The 16,866-nt window shown below is 43.5% G+C and overlaps 1 protein-coding gene across 1 annotated transcript in view; it reads right to left on the reverse strand.

The window, feature by feature from the left end:
• The window catches only part of TTC21A (tetratricopeptide repeat domain 21A), a 41,719-nt gene that overhangs the window by 18,779 nt on the left and 6,074 nt on the right, over positions 1–16,866 (reverse strand). The window contains exons 6-16 of the mRNA XM_066627642.1: positions 16,341–16,498; positions 14,084–14,168; positions 12,548–12,646; positions 11,853–12,048; positions 9,980–10,077; positions 9,491–9,691; positions 8,252–8,381; positions 5,685–5,842; positions 4,080–4,292; positions 1,237–1,475; positions 610–682 (exon numbers count right to left, since the gene is read on the reverse strand). Coding sequence (XP_066483739.1) covers positions 610–682; positions 1,237–1,475; positions 4,080–4,292; positions 5,685–5,842; positions 8,252–8,381; positions 9,491–9,691; positions 9,980–10,077; positions 11,853–12,048; positions 12,548–12,646; positions 14,084–14,168; positions 16,341–16,498 — 1,650 coding nt within the window. The remainder of the gene's footprint in view (positions 1–609; positions 683–1,236; positions 1,476–4,079; positions 4,293–5,684; positions 5,843–8,251; positions 8,382–9,490; positions 9,692–9,979; positions 10,078–11,852; positions 12,049–12,547; positions 12,647–14,083; positions 14,169–16,340; positions 16,499–16,866) is intronic.

The raw sequence follows: 16,866 nt of genomic DNA on the forward strand, positions 1-16,866 counted from the left end.
CGACAGATTAAAACGGGCAAGAGCACCCAAGAAGGTCATTCTGGATAAGAAGATAGGCAGAGAACTAAACTGAGATAGTTCAAACTCTAGTTCAAAAGATCTAAGTTCTCAAAGTGTGGGGCAAGCTGAGGGACACCAAAGTCTAGGACATGCAAGGATCCTATGGAGGTTAATGCTTTCCTCCACTAAAAATTATTCTAGCATGTCAAGATCTCTGCACAGTCTCTTGCCAAATGGCCAGTTGCCTCTAGAAGGAAGTCCTGAGTGCAAGATAAAGAGTGTAAAGTACTCTGCACAGCCACATTCTTATATGAAAGGTGAATGATACAAGCCTCCTTCCAATGTAGGAGCTTCCTGGTGCAGAGAAAATTCTTCCCCTCTGCGCTGTCTAATAATTATAATTCTAGAACTAAGAACAAACTCTTAGTACTCTTAGTATTAAGAATACACTCGTGATTCTAGTACATTGCACACACTCTGGGGAGCTCTGCATACATGCATCTAAAAATTGGCTTTAAATGCAGCATTTTACTTGTTTAGGTACAGTTTATTTGCAGTTTAACATAAAAAACAATATAGTCAGCACAAAAACTCTTCCTTGATACTAACCTCTTGAATTTTCATGTAGGCATCACCCAAGAGAAGGCTTGTATGAGGACTAGGCAAATTTTCACACAGCTCACTATATAAAAAGGGGAATGTTATTGATGAACCAATAGGAAGCAAACCACACAGTGATTTGTCAGTCATTTGATTTGAAACCCAGGCTGCGCCCCATGGTGTGCCCCCAGATCCCCTCTCAGCCATGAACACGTGTGAGCAAACCCCAGTAGGGGGTGGTGGTTTCTTCCTGGCCCACTGTTCTACCAGGGAAACAAATTGCCCACACTGGTGCTGTCAATACATGTCCCAAGCTAAGCCTTTCTAGTGCACGCACCAGTTACAGAGATCAGGATGATGGGGCTACTGCCTAAGCTGAGCCAGCTCCATGTGACATATAAACAGTGAGTTCCCAGTGGGGAAAAGGTCTCCTGTTCAGCATAGCAAGCCGTTGTCTTATTACAGAGCAGAGGCAGAGCATGAACCCAATACTCAGAGCTGGTAATAAACTTAACCCCTAGAATGGATTTCTGAGACCTCCAAATAATCTTTGTTCTAATTTTCTGGATTCTTCTTCACCTAAAACAAAATGTGAAAATGCATTCTGGCAAAAACAATGGTTAACTGAAACAGTACCAATAGCATCCAATGTAGAGTCTCTTATCCTTTCGAATCTGAAGGTAGATCTGAGCCATCTTCTCCTTCACCTCAGTGTAATATGGTTGGTTTGGTGTGATATTCCTCAGCATAGTTAAGGCTAAGTCCACGTCCCCTTTGCTGAGAGCCAAATCTACATTAGCAACAGTGATCCGGATTTCTTCAGGCATGCCACTAAATTCATTGATGGCATCCTGCATTATCTTCGTAGCTTCATGCTGGAATGTTGAAACAATCGTGTCTTACATGAACAGTTGTGGCCACCAGGGACGTTCAGTGGGTGGGGAGGCACCCCACTGTCCTTCAAAAAGCAGTGCCGCCGCTGTGTGAGATGCTCAAGCACTCTCAACCAACTTGCGCAGCGCGTGGGTTGCTTGAGTGCCTCACACAGTGGCGGCGCTGCGTTATGAAGGACTCGGAGGCTCTGCCTTGCCTGCCTCCTCACCACACATCCCTGGTGGCCACCAGAAAAGTTCTATAACTAAGGTCAAGATATTGATAACAATTTATTGTATTGATTGATTTAAAACATTTGCTACACCTTTCCAAGGTTCTAGATGGTTTACAGCAACTGTTGAAACAGATTTTAGATTTGGTTTGAATCCAACATCAAAGATAAAGCAGCGATCCAGCAAAAAGACTCCAAAAGAATAACCAACAAGATTAAAAACCAGCAGAAGACAAACTGCACCTGCTTAAAAGTTGTAACACCACCTAACATTTCTAAAATGTTTTTTGAATGTTCGAAGTGCTTGCATACATTATCTCAGAAATGTTTACAACTTGATGCAGTGGGTCAGTATTATTATCTTCATAGTGCAGACAAGGGACAAGAAAGGATTGGCCTAAAGTCACCTACTGGGTTCATGGAGCAAGTAAGACTTGAACTGGAGACCCAGTTTTTGGAACACTCCTAAAAAATTATTTTATGTTATTTTTTTACCCACTTTCTTGAACACATAAACCAAGGCAGATTAGGAATCCACCTAAGTTTCTTTCAGAGGTTAAATATCATTCAGATGCAGAGGAAAACCGGTTTTGACATTCTGATTTATTGCTGCATATAATTATAAAGCAATATTTTGGGACTCTGAAAGAGAAGATTTTACTGCATCCTTTCCTTCCCTGCTGCCTGACATAAGAACATAAGAACAGCCCCACTGGATCAGGTCATAGGCCCATCTAGTCCAGCTTCCTGTATCTCACAGCAGCCCACCAAATGCCCCAGGGAGCACACCAGATAACAAGAGACCTCATCCTGGTGCCCTCCCTTGCATCTGGCATTCTGACATAACCCATTTCTAAAATCAGGAGGTTGCGCATACACATCATGGCTTGTACCCCATAATGGATTTTTCCTGCAGAAACTTGTCCAATCCCCTTTTAAAGGCGTCTAGGCTAGACGCCAGCACTGCATCCTGTGGCAAGGAGTTCCACAGACCAACCACACGCTGAGTAAAGAAATATTTTCTTTTGTCTGTCCTAACCCGCCCAACACTCAATTTTAGTGGATGTCCCCTGGTTCTGGTATTATGTGAGAGTGTAAAGAGCCTCTCCCTATCCACTCTGTCCATCCCTGCATAATTTTATATGTCTCAATCATGTCCCCCCTCAGGCGTCTCTTTTCTAGGCTGAAGAGGCCCAAACGCCGTAGCCTTTCCTCATAAGGAAGGTGCCCCAGCCCCGTAATCATCTTAGTCGCTCTCTTTTGCACCTTTTCCATTTCCACTATGTCTTTTTTGAGATGCGGCGACCAGAACTGGACACAATACTCCAGGTGTGGCCTTACCATCAATTTGTACAACGGCATTATAATACTAGCCGTTTTGTTCTCAATACCCTTCCTAATGATCCCAAGCATAGAATTGGCCTTCTTCATTCTTCCAAACAAACTAGGCAAGGAGGATCCTGAGAAACAAAGTATTCTTTCTGCCCAGCCAGTTTTGAAGAAGCCCTGGACAGATGAGGTAGGGTGCCGGTGACAAGATATGCATGTGTGTGTGTGTGTGTGTACATGGAGGGGGGGCGGAATTGGGGAACCACTTCAGACACTGGTCAGGCTTTAGTCAGGCCTGCCTGGGAGAAATTCCTACTGGCTGCCAATGCAGCAGTGGTCTGGCATGTTTCCAAGCAGCCAGCTCACCACCTGACAGCAAGTCAGGACAGAAAGGGTGGGAAGAAGAGGAGCTGCCACATTTGTCACAATCAAGCCCCAGTTTCAGGCTGGGGGAAGGAAGGGGGAAATGAGATGAGCCTAGGGGTATGGGGATGAACCCAGGTGCGAGGTATGCTGATGGGTGGGGAAAGTTGATAGGCAGTGTGCACAGAGGCTCACAACTGGGCTCTGCCCAATGGCTTGGTGAACCCTGCCACTGCCCCTGCTTGTGGATGAAGGCAATTCCTTAAAGATGCAGTTAAGATATAAAACGCGATTCACTAGTATTTTTCTGTCTTATGTGAGAGACATGTTTTCCCCATTCTACAGTCTATTGCAATCACTTCTACAAAATAATATTATCTTCAAAAGTCATTTGCAGGCATTTTAGACGCACATGCCTGATCTTGTCTGATCTTAGAAGCTAAGCAGGGTCAGGCCTGGTTAGTACTTGGATGGGAGACCACTTGGGAATACCAGGTGCTGTAGGCTTATACCATAGTCTTTCGAGACTGAAGGTTGCCAACCTCTTAGACGCACAATTATTAATGAGATTCATTTTTGACCAGTTTATTTTTCAACTGATAGCTCTAGCCACAAAGGGTCTTTGTTCCTTTAAAAATAACTGACATCTGATTTCTCAAAGGAAGTTGTACTAACTACTTACCAATTCCCCATTCAGTCGAAGAGCTTCGGCAAGTTCTAGATAGATGGAGACCTGTTCGCTTGTCGTTATACAGGCCCCTTGGCCTTTCTTAATTTCTCTTTTCATCTGTGGCAGACTGATAAGCATTTTAAGGACTTTGATGGCTTCAGAGTATTCCCCAGCTTTATTCAGTGCTCTGGCCTTGATGAAGTGGTACATTGGATAATCACGAAGCTGGCAAAAATATCAAAAGATGACATCATGAGGCCAAACCAATTAGAACCCCAATCTGAAAATATAAGGCTCATAAAAGTTTCAGGTTTGGAGTTGATTCCTGTGGGATGAAGCAGTATACACTGGCCTATTGGCTTTTAACTGATGGGGCAACACATATAAATGTCTTGTGCCCTGGGCTGGCCGCCCAACACGGAGGCTCTTCATTCTACACCAACCTTTGAGCTGACATAGAATCGAGTAGCCCCATTGCAGGGCTACTTGGTTTACCTGGGGGAAGGGGACAAAAGTCCTTTTCTGCTGAGGAAGAGGCGGCAGCCGCCTGGAGCGCACTGGATGCAGCGGCAGCAATTGGGTTCAGGATTGGGCTGTAAATCATGAGTTCTGACAGTGCAGCGGCCTGTTAGGATTGGGAACCTAGGGCCCAATCCTATCCAATTTTCCAGTGCTGATGCAGCTGTGCCAATGGGGCGTGCACTGCATCCTGTGGCAGGAAGGCAGTCACAGAGGCCTCTTCAAGGTATGGGAACATTTGTTCCCTTGTCTCAGGGCTGCATTATGGTTGCACCGGTGCTGGAAAGTTGAATAGGATTGGGCCCTCAGTTATTTATGACTTAGGGGATAACCCATTGATTTTGATAGAAGTGATTTTCAAGTGAGCATACTTCTAACTGTAGCTTTAGTTTACTTTCTGGTTCATGATTCAGTGATCATTTCCAGGGATTGACAAAACCGATTATTGAATAATTAATTATGGAATGATGATAAGAGAGAAAAGATACTTTGAGTTTGTAAAATGTATCTTTCCTGCAAGGGGTCAGTAATGAAGGATGGGGGTTGTTGGGCATGGTGGCGTAGCTGGAGGGGGGCCGAGCACCCATGGCAGGGAGGCTCATACAGCTCCATTTTGCCCCCCCCCCACAGGGAATGGCTCTGAAGGGAGGGGCCACTTGCCCGCTGCATTGAGCCTCCCTGCCATGGGTGCTCCGCCTCCCTCCTGGTTGGGCAAATGCAAGCCCCTTGCCTCATTTTGATGCCACCCAAGCTACAGACAAAAGAGGTAATGCAGAGTTAAAAAACTGAAAGTGGGTCATATGTTGCAAATTGTAGTTAAGGGTGGGTCTTGGGTCTGAATAGGTTAAAGACTCCTGGATTGGCTCAGACCTTAGTGGGAATGGTTAACGCTCTCTCTAAATTACTTCTCTAAACTTGGCAAATTCCTGAGCTGCTCGTTATGTGTGTACAGCTCACATCAGCAAGCAGGAAATTATGTGTGACTGAGCAGACCAGTTGTGCTGCTTCATCACAAGGAGACCCACTGGCAAGGCAGACGGAATTGATCTTGCCAGAACTAACTGCAAGACTTTTAAAATCTCTTGGGCTCAGTCTCACCTGAAAATTGTAGCTGACCCCTATCTCTAGTGCGTGGGCACATTCTTTTATGTTTCCTTGAGAGAGGTGAATCTGGGCCATAAGAAGACTGGCATCTGTCGATGTGGGGTCCAACTCTAAACAACGCTGCAGCGTCCCTTGGGCAGTTTCTAGTTCTCCTGAAAACAGCCAGCATGTTATTTTCTCCTTGGCATTATTACCTGCGGATACTCTTTTTATGTTATTATTTTCAAAATCTAAGACGAGACTCACTGAGGAAGCTCAGCAATTTGCTAACTTGATGCCCAGCTGCACAATTATTTTGTTAAGGTGAAGACTGATGCATTATTTTTGAAGCAGTGAGGCTTGAGATATAAGTAGTTGTTGGCAACCTTCAGTCTCGAAAGACTCTGGTATCGCGCTCTGGATGGTGGTTCTGGCACAGCGCCTAGTGTGGCTGAAAAGGCCGATTCGGGAGTGACAATCCCTTCCACGCTGGGAGCAAGTGCAGTCTGTCCCTGGCCTGTCTCCCTGGCTATGGGCCTTCCTTCTTTGCCTCTTTGCCTCAGCCTGTTGGCCAGGTGTCTCTTCAAACTGGGAAAGGCCATGCTGCACAGCCTGCCTCCAAGCGGGCCTGCCTCCAAGTAGGGCAGTAGTAAGTAGGGCTATATAAGTAGGGGTATATAAGTAGTAGGGCTCAAGATATGCACTGTTCCCTCTCCCTCCTTCTATTAATGAAAAGTGAAGGAGTGTGTATGATGTCAAGGATGAACAGGACAATTTCTAATTTCTTTCTTGAATTCTGCTCCCTTGAAATTACTCCCTCCCCCCCCAAAAAGTCCTCCAGTCATGATTACACAAACATGCTATCTTCTGTTGCCAGGAACCATTTGTGGTGTACAAGTGCAAGCCTTCAACTGCTACAGATAGATCTTCCTTTCAGCCACTGCAATGGGCTTAGGGCAAAAGATGGAGGAAAAGGGGTGAACAAGATCTCTCTCTCCTGCCCTGAACTCTGCATGGCACTGGAGCATCTTAGATTCACGGGGTGAAGTTCTAATACAACCACATGAAAAACTCACATGTTCAGCATACTAACCAATTTATGAGAACAACAGCCCAATCCTAACTGGTGCTGGAACAGGCAGTCCAGCGGACCTGCACTGTAGCAAGTTTGGGGCCGAAAGCAGCACTGCTCAAGGCAAAGGGAATTGCTTCCCCTTACCCTGTGTCACACTGCAGTGGCCCCAATGGGTCTATTTGGATCTGAGCCACCTCAGGAGGTTATACAGATCTGAGCAGAAGAGAGTAGCCAGAGGCTGTGCCACGCCATCCAAAAATGGGGTCAGAATCTGGCATAACCTAGTCCTGCCTCCTGCTCCCTGCCCACCCCTGGAATGCCCACCACCTGCCCTCTCCCTGCCCTAGAACACCTCCCTCCCACCTCCTCCCTGCTCTCCCCATGCCCTCCCCAGACCCCTGTGCCAGTCAAGCACGGCAGGCACAACTCACCCTGTCCCCCAGGGCCTGCAGTGGTGCAGGAAGGCCAATGCACATCCGTGCACTGGCCCAACTCCCAGCAGAGTGGCGCAAAAGTGCTTTACGGCCCTGTTAGGATTACACCCTAAAGCACCCACATAGAAGGGAGATTTCTAAGTAATTTTCCACACTTTTGTTGACTTTATCAACATTGTTGAAAAATTCTACCTTAACATTAGAAATAGAGTGGGTGAAAGTTCCGGTAGAAGGAGCTTCCACTTGCAGGAGTCCTTGCACTATTGGTGGTGGCTGAAAGGAGGCAGATTTACAAGGGGGCATCAAGTACTGTTCCAGAGGGAACGTGGGCTGACTCCCAGAGTGCTGAGATTTTATGTCTTTCTGTTTATTTGGAGATTTCTCTAAGCCACCTTTCCCTAGGTAACAAACTTGGTGCTCAAGGCAGTTTACAGCATAAAAAGAGAGAAACAAACATTATAAAACATACATTAAAACAATACTTAAACCCATAGTAGCCTAACAAAACTGCAGATAAATATAAAACCATATGAAAAACAGCAGATTTAAAACTCCAGCACTCTCCAATGTCCTCAACTATCAAATCTCCCTCCTCCACCCTACCCACAACCAAAAGCCATTAGAAATTTAAAAAATGTATGATGGATCTGCCTGTTCTTCCTCATCTGCCTGAACATTTTTTTTACATTGGATGTAGGTGCCCATGATGACGTAAGTCTCCCAAACACAGATGTGTAATGTACACTGAATTTTTCTGAGGAATGAAAGCCAAGGAGAGCATTCCTCACAGAATTACTTCAGCGGCAGACAAAAACAAAGCGAGGGATTCAATGTTTTTCCCCGCCCGTGAACCACATGATGTACATGGAGCAACCAAATGATGTGCATTTGAGAGCATGGGCAGAATGAGAGCATGGGCAGAATGATCAACACATTTATGGAGGTTGCCAAGATCTGCTCTGCATATATACAGAACTCCACTATGTATGACTGCACAGAGACCATGACAAACCTTATGATACAACCCTGTGTTTTTATTTTTGCCTGGAGAAGGCAATCATCTCTCAACTTACCTGATAAATATTTAACCTGGGCCATTAGAAAAAGTGGCTCTATCATCCCAGGAGCACTTTTCACAATGGGATTCAAAATGATAGTTGCTTGCTTAAGAAGAGGGGATAAAACTTGACCAGGTAACCGGGGCTATTAAAAAAAAAAAAGTGAAATTACATATTTTCTGGAAATATAAAATACATTTGCTTGGTATTCAATTCAATAGCCTGCATGTCATATGGTATTTACGAGCAACAATCTGGTTACCCATCACACACGATCTCTATGAATACATAAGAGATTAGAGAAACATTTATAAAGTTCAGTGTTATGCATGACAAATATTCATTACAGAACAAAAAAGGAATGAAAGGAATTAATCTAAAATACTGTAAAATGAAAATGATAGTCTGTTGGGTCAAGCAAAACGCTAACCTTCTTGAGACTTCTAAATAGCTAAAGATGTTCCTTAGTGGGCCTGTTAGTTAACAGATACTTTCATAGACTGAGGTTTTTTTTTTTTCTCTTCTCTTGAGGCTCTGGCTACAGAACACACCTCAGCTGCTCAGACAGAGGAGCAAAAGAGTTTAGCAACTGAGTGCCGTCAGGGAAGGAAACAGATTTTTTTTTAGCTGGCTAGCAAGAAGCAATCTGGGAGAAATACCAAGTCCTGCCTGTCATTTGTTTTTGTGAGAACTGATTGTACTTAAAGCTCAGGAACATGCAGTGGGTGGGGAGGCAGGTGAGGCAGAGCCTCTCCATTGGAATCCTTCAAAAAGCACTGCTCCTGTGGGAGATGTGCAAGCACTCACAACTCGCATGTGGGTTGTGAGTGCCTGCACACTTCGCAGGGCAGTGGCACTTTTCATAGGACTCCGGTGGGGAGACGCTACCTCATCTGCCTCCACACCCACTGCACTTCCCTGTTGAAGCTAGTGTGATCTGCCTGGGTGCTTGACTGCTTCCCTATGCACAACTTGTACATTTGTAAATCAAGAGATATTACAAAACACCCTAAGCTTAAAGCTTAAAACACCCTAAGTCCCAACTGCCCTGTGAGAAGCGGCAGAAGAATGAAAAATACTCACAATTTTATTAATGATTTGCTATTTTTATGGGTTTTATATAAACAACTCTGGGAATCTTGTCAGCTGAACAGCTGGGTGCAAGTTCTTCAAATAAATAAGCCGGCTTTGGAAAAAGGCTGCCCTTCTAGTGAAATGGGGATTAACCAAATGTGGAGAAACCAAAACACTCACCTGCTTGGGACATAAAACCAAATACTCTTTCACAATTTCAATCAAAAACATGGGGTTGAGTTTTTCATAGTATTCAATGCTCAAAGGAAGGCCATGCAAAGCAGAAAAATGAAGTTCTGCAGCTTCGTTGAGAAGGGTGGTGGCCGTCTGCTCGTTCTTGTTTGTCCTTGAAGCAAGCACAGCCTGAAGATAAGCTAGGACCTGTCAGACAGAGATCACTGCATTTGACTGAACTGAAGACTCCATTTCTGATCAACCCATATCTTTCCTTAGGCATTATATCCACTATTATATCCACACTATGGCAAATGTGCAAATAAATCAGAATTCTCTCACTCTTTATGCCTGAATTTCAGGCCTCCCACATCTGCCTTCAGTGTTGCGAGTGAATATCGCCAACCCAGACTGCATTTTGAACCAAGGGCTGTCAGTTCCTAGCTAAAAGTAGGTGTTGAAACAGAAAATCAAAGAAAAAAAGAATAACCTAACCGAAGATTTCCCAGTAGATTGCTGAACTTCCTTGAGGAACTCCAATTGTTGCTCTGCTTCTTCTAGCTTTCCCCCAAGCACCAGACACCAAATAATGCCTGCAAAATACATTAAACCTATTCAGCAATATTACATTTTTGTAAATATATTTTAAAACTTTTCAGACCACAAGCTTTAATTTGAACTCAGTAGCCAAATATTGTCTAACATGTCACCAGACATGTTCAAAGACATGTGTTAACATGCACACATTAGGAAATAAACATATGCATAAGGACCATAGCCATTAGTTCATGACACACCCCAATGAACCTTGGCAGTCATCAAGAATGGGAGAGACAGCAATATAGGTTCAAACACAGTAATAGTGATTTATTTAAATAATTATTTCTTACCTTAAAAAAAATAAGATGCACAAAGTTGTTTACAATAATTAAAAATACAATAAAATCCAATAAAAACAAATTCAATAAAAATAACCCCAAGATCACAGACCAACCCAAAACATAACTAGAGAGAGACAGCTTGGCAAAACAAGAAGGCCTCCACTCCCCCCCCTTGGCATCAGCCTAGGCAGGAACAACAGGAACCTGTCTTGGTCACTTATCCTCTTAGTGTGCAGCACTATAACCACACATACCTTAGCATATGTGTCAGGTTAACAGCCATGAGAGCCTGTTCTAGAAATGAATCACGAACTGGAGCAAGGCAAAGCTGGGTCATTTGCCCAGAATGTGATGCTGCTTTAACTTCAGTAGCTACTCCTTTTTCACTGCTGTTGCTTCATGGCCCCTTATAATTGGCCTGCCCAACTTGTGAATTCCAGTAATAGGGAACCTGGCAACAGCCTCTGGCTCAAGTCTGTGACTACAATCCAACTCAACAACCATCCCTTCAGAAAATACAGTTCTCAGGATTCAGCCTATTTTCATAAAACAGTCGTTGGGAGAAAGCTAGATTCCAAACAAGAAAGTCAAAGGTCCAATTCATAACTGAGCTATAACTCCTCTCAAAATAGTGGATGAGAAGGTTCATGAGCCCTTCCACTCCAGCATGCCCAGTGTACCATCTGATGTTAGAGCACCGCATTTAAGGCTGTGTCCACCAAGGACTGACTTATGACATCTTAATATCAAATAACATCTTACACGTATGGTAGAAGGGAGGCATGTATGCACTCCTTCACCATGCTAAAAGGATCCACAGTCCAGGTAAATGCACGAGGGCGCAATCCTAACATGCGCTGGAACAGGCAAGCCAGGAGGCTTGCGCTGTATCCAGCGCAGGATTGTAGCCAGCAGCGCTTAGCCAGAGGCAAGGGGAAACTTTTCCCCTTACCTTTGGGTACGGGCTGCTGGTGCCTATGGGTCTCCTCGGACTTGCGCCACCTCCTGAACTTGAAGCTTGAAGCGGCTTGAAGAGCTTGAAACGGCTTGAAGCTGCTCTGTTCTCCCGGGGAACAGGGTTTGGGATCCAGCATAACTGCCGGATTCCAGCCCTGCTTCCCACTTCCTGCCCGACCCAGGGGCCGCCCATTGGCCTCACTCCCCCTGCCCAGGAACGCCTCCCTCCCACCTCCTCCCTGCCCCCACATGCCTACCTTTTTCACTTGCGTCGGTCCTGTGGGGCCAACGCAAGCACCAGAGGGGAAGCCGGCACGGAGGGGAAGCCGCTCACTTCTCGGAGCACCGGCCTGGCTTCCCCTCAAGGAGGTGCAAACGTGCTTTATGGCACGTTTGCGACCCTCCCAGGTGGCCCAAGGGACTTGGGCCGGCCTATCTACAGGTTTAGATTGTGCCCTGAATCAGGAATAACTTGAGGATAGCATATGGCCCACAATTTGAAGGCAGAAGGTACTGGTTTAATCACTTACCTGTAAGTGAATCTATTGTGTTTTCATCCAACTCTACAGCTTTAGTATACCACATAGAAGCTTCCTTCCAGTTTCCTTGAAGAATTAGTTGATATCCAAGCTCATTCACAAAATGTGCATCAGTTGATGTTAGTTTATCACTTGAGTTTTTAATAAACTGATACACTTCCTGCAGGAGTTCATGATTTTTCCCAGACTAAATACAATACAATTGAAAATAATAATAAGTAATGCCAATGAGACATATCTCTTATCAAACATTTTATTGCAAACAGCAGCCATGTCAAGGAAAACAAATCTCAAACTGAATTAAATAGTTTCCTACCCTCACCCCCCCAAAAAACAACAAAAACAAAACCCAAAGCATAGCAAATGGGTGAGATTAGCTTGTTAAACTGCAGATTTTTCTACACAGATATGTCAAACATATTTCTTGGGAGGGAAAAGGAGGAATATTTATAAAGAGAAAAGCATCTAGTATCAATGGCTACTGGCCATGGTGGCTACACATTCCCTCTGGGCTGTGGGAGCAATGGTGGGGGGAGAAGTATGCCTTTCTCGACTGCTTGTGGGCTTCTCAGAAGCAGCTAGTTGACCATTGTGGGATACAGCATGCTGGAAACATGAGTGCTCCAACAGGGTTTCTCTTATGTGTTTATAGGCCTTAATGACAATTAAGATGAACATGTCCTTACCAGTCTACTGACTACAAGAATTTTTTGAAGGTGAAGTTTGGGTCTCTGAGGCTCTTTCAGCTCTAAAGCAGCAATATATTCTCTAAGCTGGTCCATTGCCTGTGTTTAAAATATGAATATGATTTCAAAATCAGAGGCACTTCAACTTCTTCGATCCCATTCCTTTGAAAGGCATTTAACAATGCAATTTGGGTTGGTGTCATGAATATGTACATGTTAGGCCTTGGTTAGCATGTGGAGCCTGAACCAAACTAAGTCAGTAATGGAAAAGTTGCTAGCAGTTCCTAGTTTATGTGAATAAACAAACACAAAGATTGTTGTCTCTCCTCTGCTGGCCAGAAAGGACAGACAACAAGAATTACAACCCTTTGGAATGTAGCACCTTTGCAGACAGAACGGCACCTTATCAAGCTGATGAAATGCAGCTGTGGATCTCCAGTTGGGAGGGGTAAGAACTAGGAGGACTAGCAACCAGACCCACTTTGAGAAGGTTCTGTCCTCAAAAGTTTCAGATTGGACAGTCTAAATAAGTATGAAGTCACCTCAGTACTATTAGCATAAGCAGTATAATAATGAGGCCCAAATGGTGGGTCCGGCCCCTTCTTGGTCAGAGGTTTTGGGCGCAACATCTTGCAAGCGGTGAGCTCCATTGTCCAACATAAGCATCTGGCCTCACAGGTAGCCTGGAGCTAAAAGATCAACAAGAAGCTGACCCAGGCGAGAGACAGGGATTAATAGAGATAGCCAGCTGGCTTTGTTATTTTATTGCTGATATGTTTCCTAGATGTTTATGCCTCTAACATTTGCTGCCTTATGTAACTTATGTAACCTTATGTACTTAATAAACTAAAATCTATTTTACTAAGTTGTTTCATTGTCTGTTGGGGACAAAGTTTCAGAATCCTGCCTAGCCGTTCAGCAAGCTACCAAGTGCTCATTGAGGTCTAGTAACTTGAGGACTGAAGCTTTAATTGGAGAAAGTGCTCAGTGCCTGCAAGGGTTAGAGTTAAGCCTAGAGGGTCTCAGTTCCCTGGACTGAGGCACTGGCACGTACAGGGTGGTGGCAGTACTACTGAACAGGGGGGCTTTAGGGTTCGAGAACCAAGAACTCTGAGCACCCCAAGCCCTCCCTAAGGTTGCAACAGTTGGACAGCCCAAATTTCAGCTCAAGGCAGCATTTGGTTTCAGCACTTCTAAAGGCAACTGCCATTTTAACTAAAACTTTCCAACACAAGTTAGAAACTTATTTTTAATTATGAGATAGAAAATGACAGATTATTGATTAGAGTTCTTTAGCATCACAGTACATATTTTAATCTATAATGCAAGTATATCCAGAAGTATACATGCTTAAAGTAAAATGTACAAAAATACAGCCAACATCACTAACAATCAGAAACTCATCATGTCATTGTGTAGAAAGAGTCTCACAAAGGTTATAATGGATCCCATTCCTTTGATAGGCATTTAACAATGTAATTTGTTAAACAACATCAGTATCACATTAAAAATGTCAGAAAATGTATTAATACTCACCACATCTATATTCCCAGTCATGGCAAGTTGATTTACAAGAATATACTGGAGTGCATCTATATCATTTGCTTCCTTGCTTAGGATTCTTAAATAATTTGTTCAAAAGTATTAGAAAGTAAAATCATATGAAATGTTAATACTGTATATTGGTGAGTTCTGTATTATATACAAAGAAACTATTAATAATTTATAGCTAGACTGCCACATAGTTACAGTATGATAAAAGATAATGAATGGAAGGTTCTGAAATTGAACCTTCATATAATATTTTAGAACAATTGGACAGTGAAACAATTGGTTTAGGACAGGGGTGTCCAAAGTTTTTGGCAGGAGGGCCACATCATCTCTCTGACACTGTGTTGGGGGGCCAGGGGGAAAAAAAGAATTAAATTTACATTTAAAATTTGAATAAGTTTACATACGTTTACATAAATGAATATATTAAAGATGGACTTATATGAATGAATGAAGGACTTCCGATAGCTCAAGGCCTATAAAAGGCCTTGCACAAAGCAAGGCTGGCCTTTCATTTGCTGCCGCTACTGCATCACAGACGTAAAACAACAAGTAGTGGAGGGCGCCCTCATCCCACAACTCACGCGAGAGGTCAAACAGTCATCCTCACGCTGAGATCAGTTGCGTCGGGGCACAGCAGGCTCCAACAAATTTCTGGAGGGCCAGAGGCTCATTGGAGACTGGGAGCTCATTGGAGACTGGGCCGCATTGAGAGGCCTTGAGGGCCGCAAGTGGCCCCAGGGACAGGGTTTGGGCACCCCTGGTTTAGGAAATCATGGAAACTCCTTTGTTGGAAATTTAAGAAAACTACATCTGCAGAAATTAAATACTGGGTTGGTAAGAACAACTTGAGACTAACATAAGGCAAAACGTACGTAAGGCAGAATAACGTAAGGCAGACCTAAGACTGGTAGATCTTTTAAGAAACCAGGAGCAATCAGCAAGATTATACGTTCCATTTGCTCTCTCTTCTTGGGTGGAAATTCCCTCCTCCTACTTAAAATTAGGCATTACACTGGCATCAATTGTTATGGTTGACACTGCTGCTAATGTAACACAGAGCCACAACTAAAAGCGGAGATAATATGTGCCCAAGAAGAGAGAAAGGGACTTAAATATAATTAAGACCTCAACCAAAATTACCTCTGTACTAGCCCTTTTGCCTCAAGTTATTCTATTTGTACAATATATACTATTACTGGGGTATCTCTTTGGCTCATCTAGCCACTTATCTCCTTTGTCCCTTTTGTTTAGACCAAGCCAGCTCAATAGTGATGACTCTACAAATAAATGAAAGCTAAGTACAGCTAGATTCAAAGAACATATGCTGCTGAACACTAGTAGCTGGGGGCAACTGCAGTGGTGTTCTCTTGCCTTCATGCTGTGTTTCAGTGGCATAGCTAAAGATTGTGTAACCCAGTGCCGAGCTCAATATGATGCCCCAGAAGTGACGTCACGCCTGACTTTTAAAAAAGTGAAAATGGGGAAAAATCCACCTCTTCCCCCAGCAGCTTGCCACCCACTTGCTCTGCTGCCTACCCCCAGGTTCTCCTCCAAATTAACACCTTATTGGTTTCCTGCTGTATCATAACAACACCTATTTGGCCCTCATAACAATCAGTCTCATTGGTCAGTTTTGAGTTAAGAAAATTCAATTTTTGTTACATAATGCACTTGTGTTTTTATTTTTGGATAATTTAGCTACAAGTTTTGCTAGAATAGAAATATTTAGATGCAGTTTGTTTCATTCTGCACTAAATTCCACATCAAATAGTATTATTCAAAAATAACCAAGGTTTTCACAATTTTGGCCACTAGTGTCAAGCTCAGGTTGTTGCCCATTTAAAATTTGTTGCCCACTGCAATTGCTACCCCTGCACCCTCTTAGCTATGCCACTGCTGGGCTTATGGACTTCCCAGAGATATCTGGTTTCCCACTGTGGGGAAAAGGATGCAGGTTTTGATAGACCTTTGGTCTGGATCAGGGCTGTTTTTAAGTTCAACCTCAGTGAGCAGATAACAGTCAAAATGGGAACTGCTGTGGAGTGAAAAACTAGGCGTACTGAAGATTAGGAGCAATGTAAGCTGAAGCATTTGATTTGGTGGACCAAACACTATAGGTGTGCTATCTACCATTCATCCTTGAGAAATATCATTACATTTTAAGAAACAACTTCATAGGTCCAAGAGTGCCCAAATAAAATGACTCAAAAACCTTCCATTGTTTAAAATCATCTCCTACCTTTTACTTTCTTCTATACTCTGCTCCCAGTCTTGTAAAGCCAAGTGTAGCCTCATCTTTGTTACAAGGGCTGGTGTAAAGAAAGGGAAAGTAACCACTAATTGACTCACGATTTCCAAAGCACCTGAATAATTCTGTTGCACCATGAAATATTTTGCCTAAAGAGAGAAGGGGGTGGAGAGAAAAATTATTCTATCATTTGCAAAAGGTGACTATGCGGCCTTCTGCCAGCAGAACCAGTTGTATAATCTTCTGCTTCCATGGAGGTCACAATATATTGGCAGCCATCTTGCTAAATTAGACACAGTATGGATTTGGCGCCCATGCCTACATCTTCACTGATCCAAAAGAGCTCCTGTGATTTCACCAGAGTTCTGTCAATCAATTTTGCTTCACAAACAAAAGACAATATGTATTTTGGACAGAAAATTTAATAGCCAAATCCACTATTTAAAAAAGAAGAAGTAATATTTACCTAACAAGGAATTAAAATAAAGCTTAAATCCATTCCAAAATATCTGGGTCA

This window comes from Tiliqua scincoides, chromosome 5 (assembly GCF_035046505.1).
Source record: "Tiliqua scincoides isolate rTilSci1 chromosome 5, rTilSci1.hap2, whole genome shotgun sequence".
Taxonomy (NCBI): domain Eukaryota; kingdom Metazoa; phylum Chordata; class Lepidosauria; order Squamata; family Scincidae; genus Tiliqua; species Tiliqua scincoides.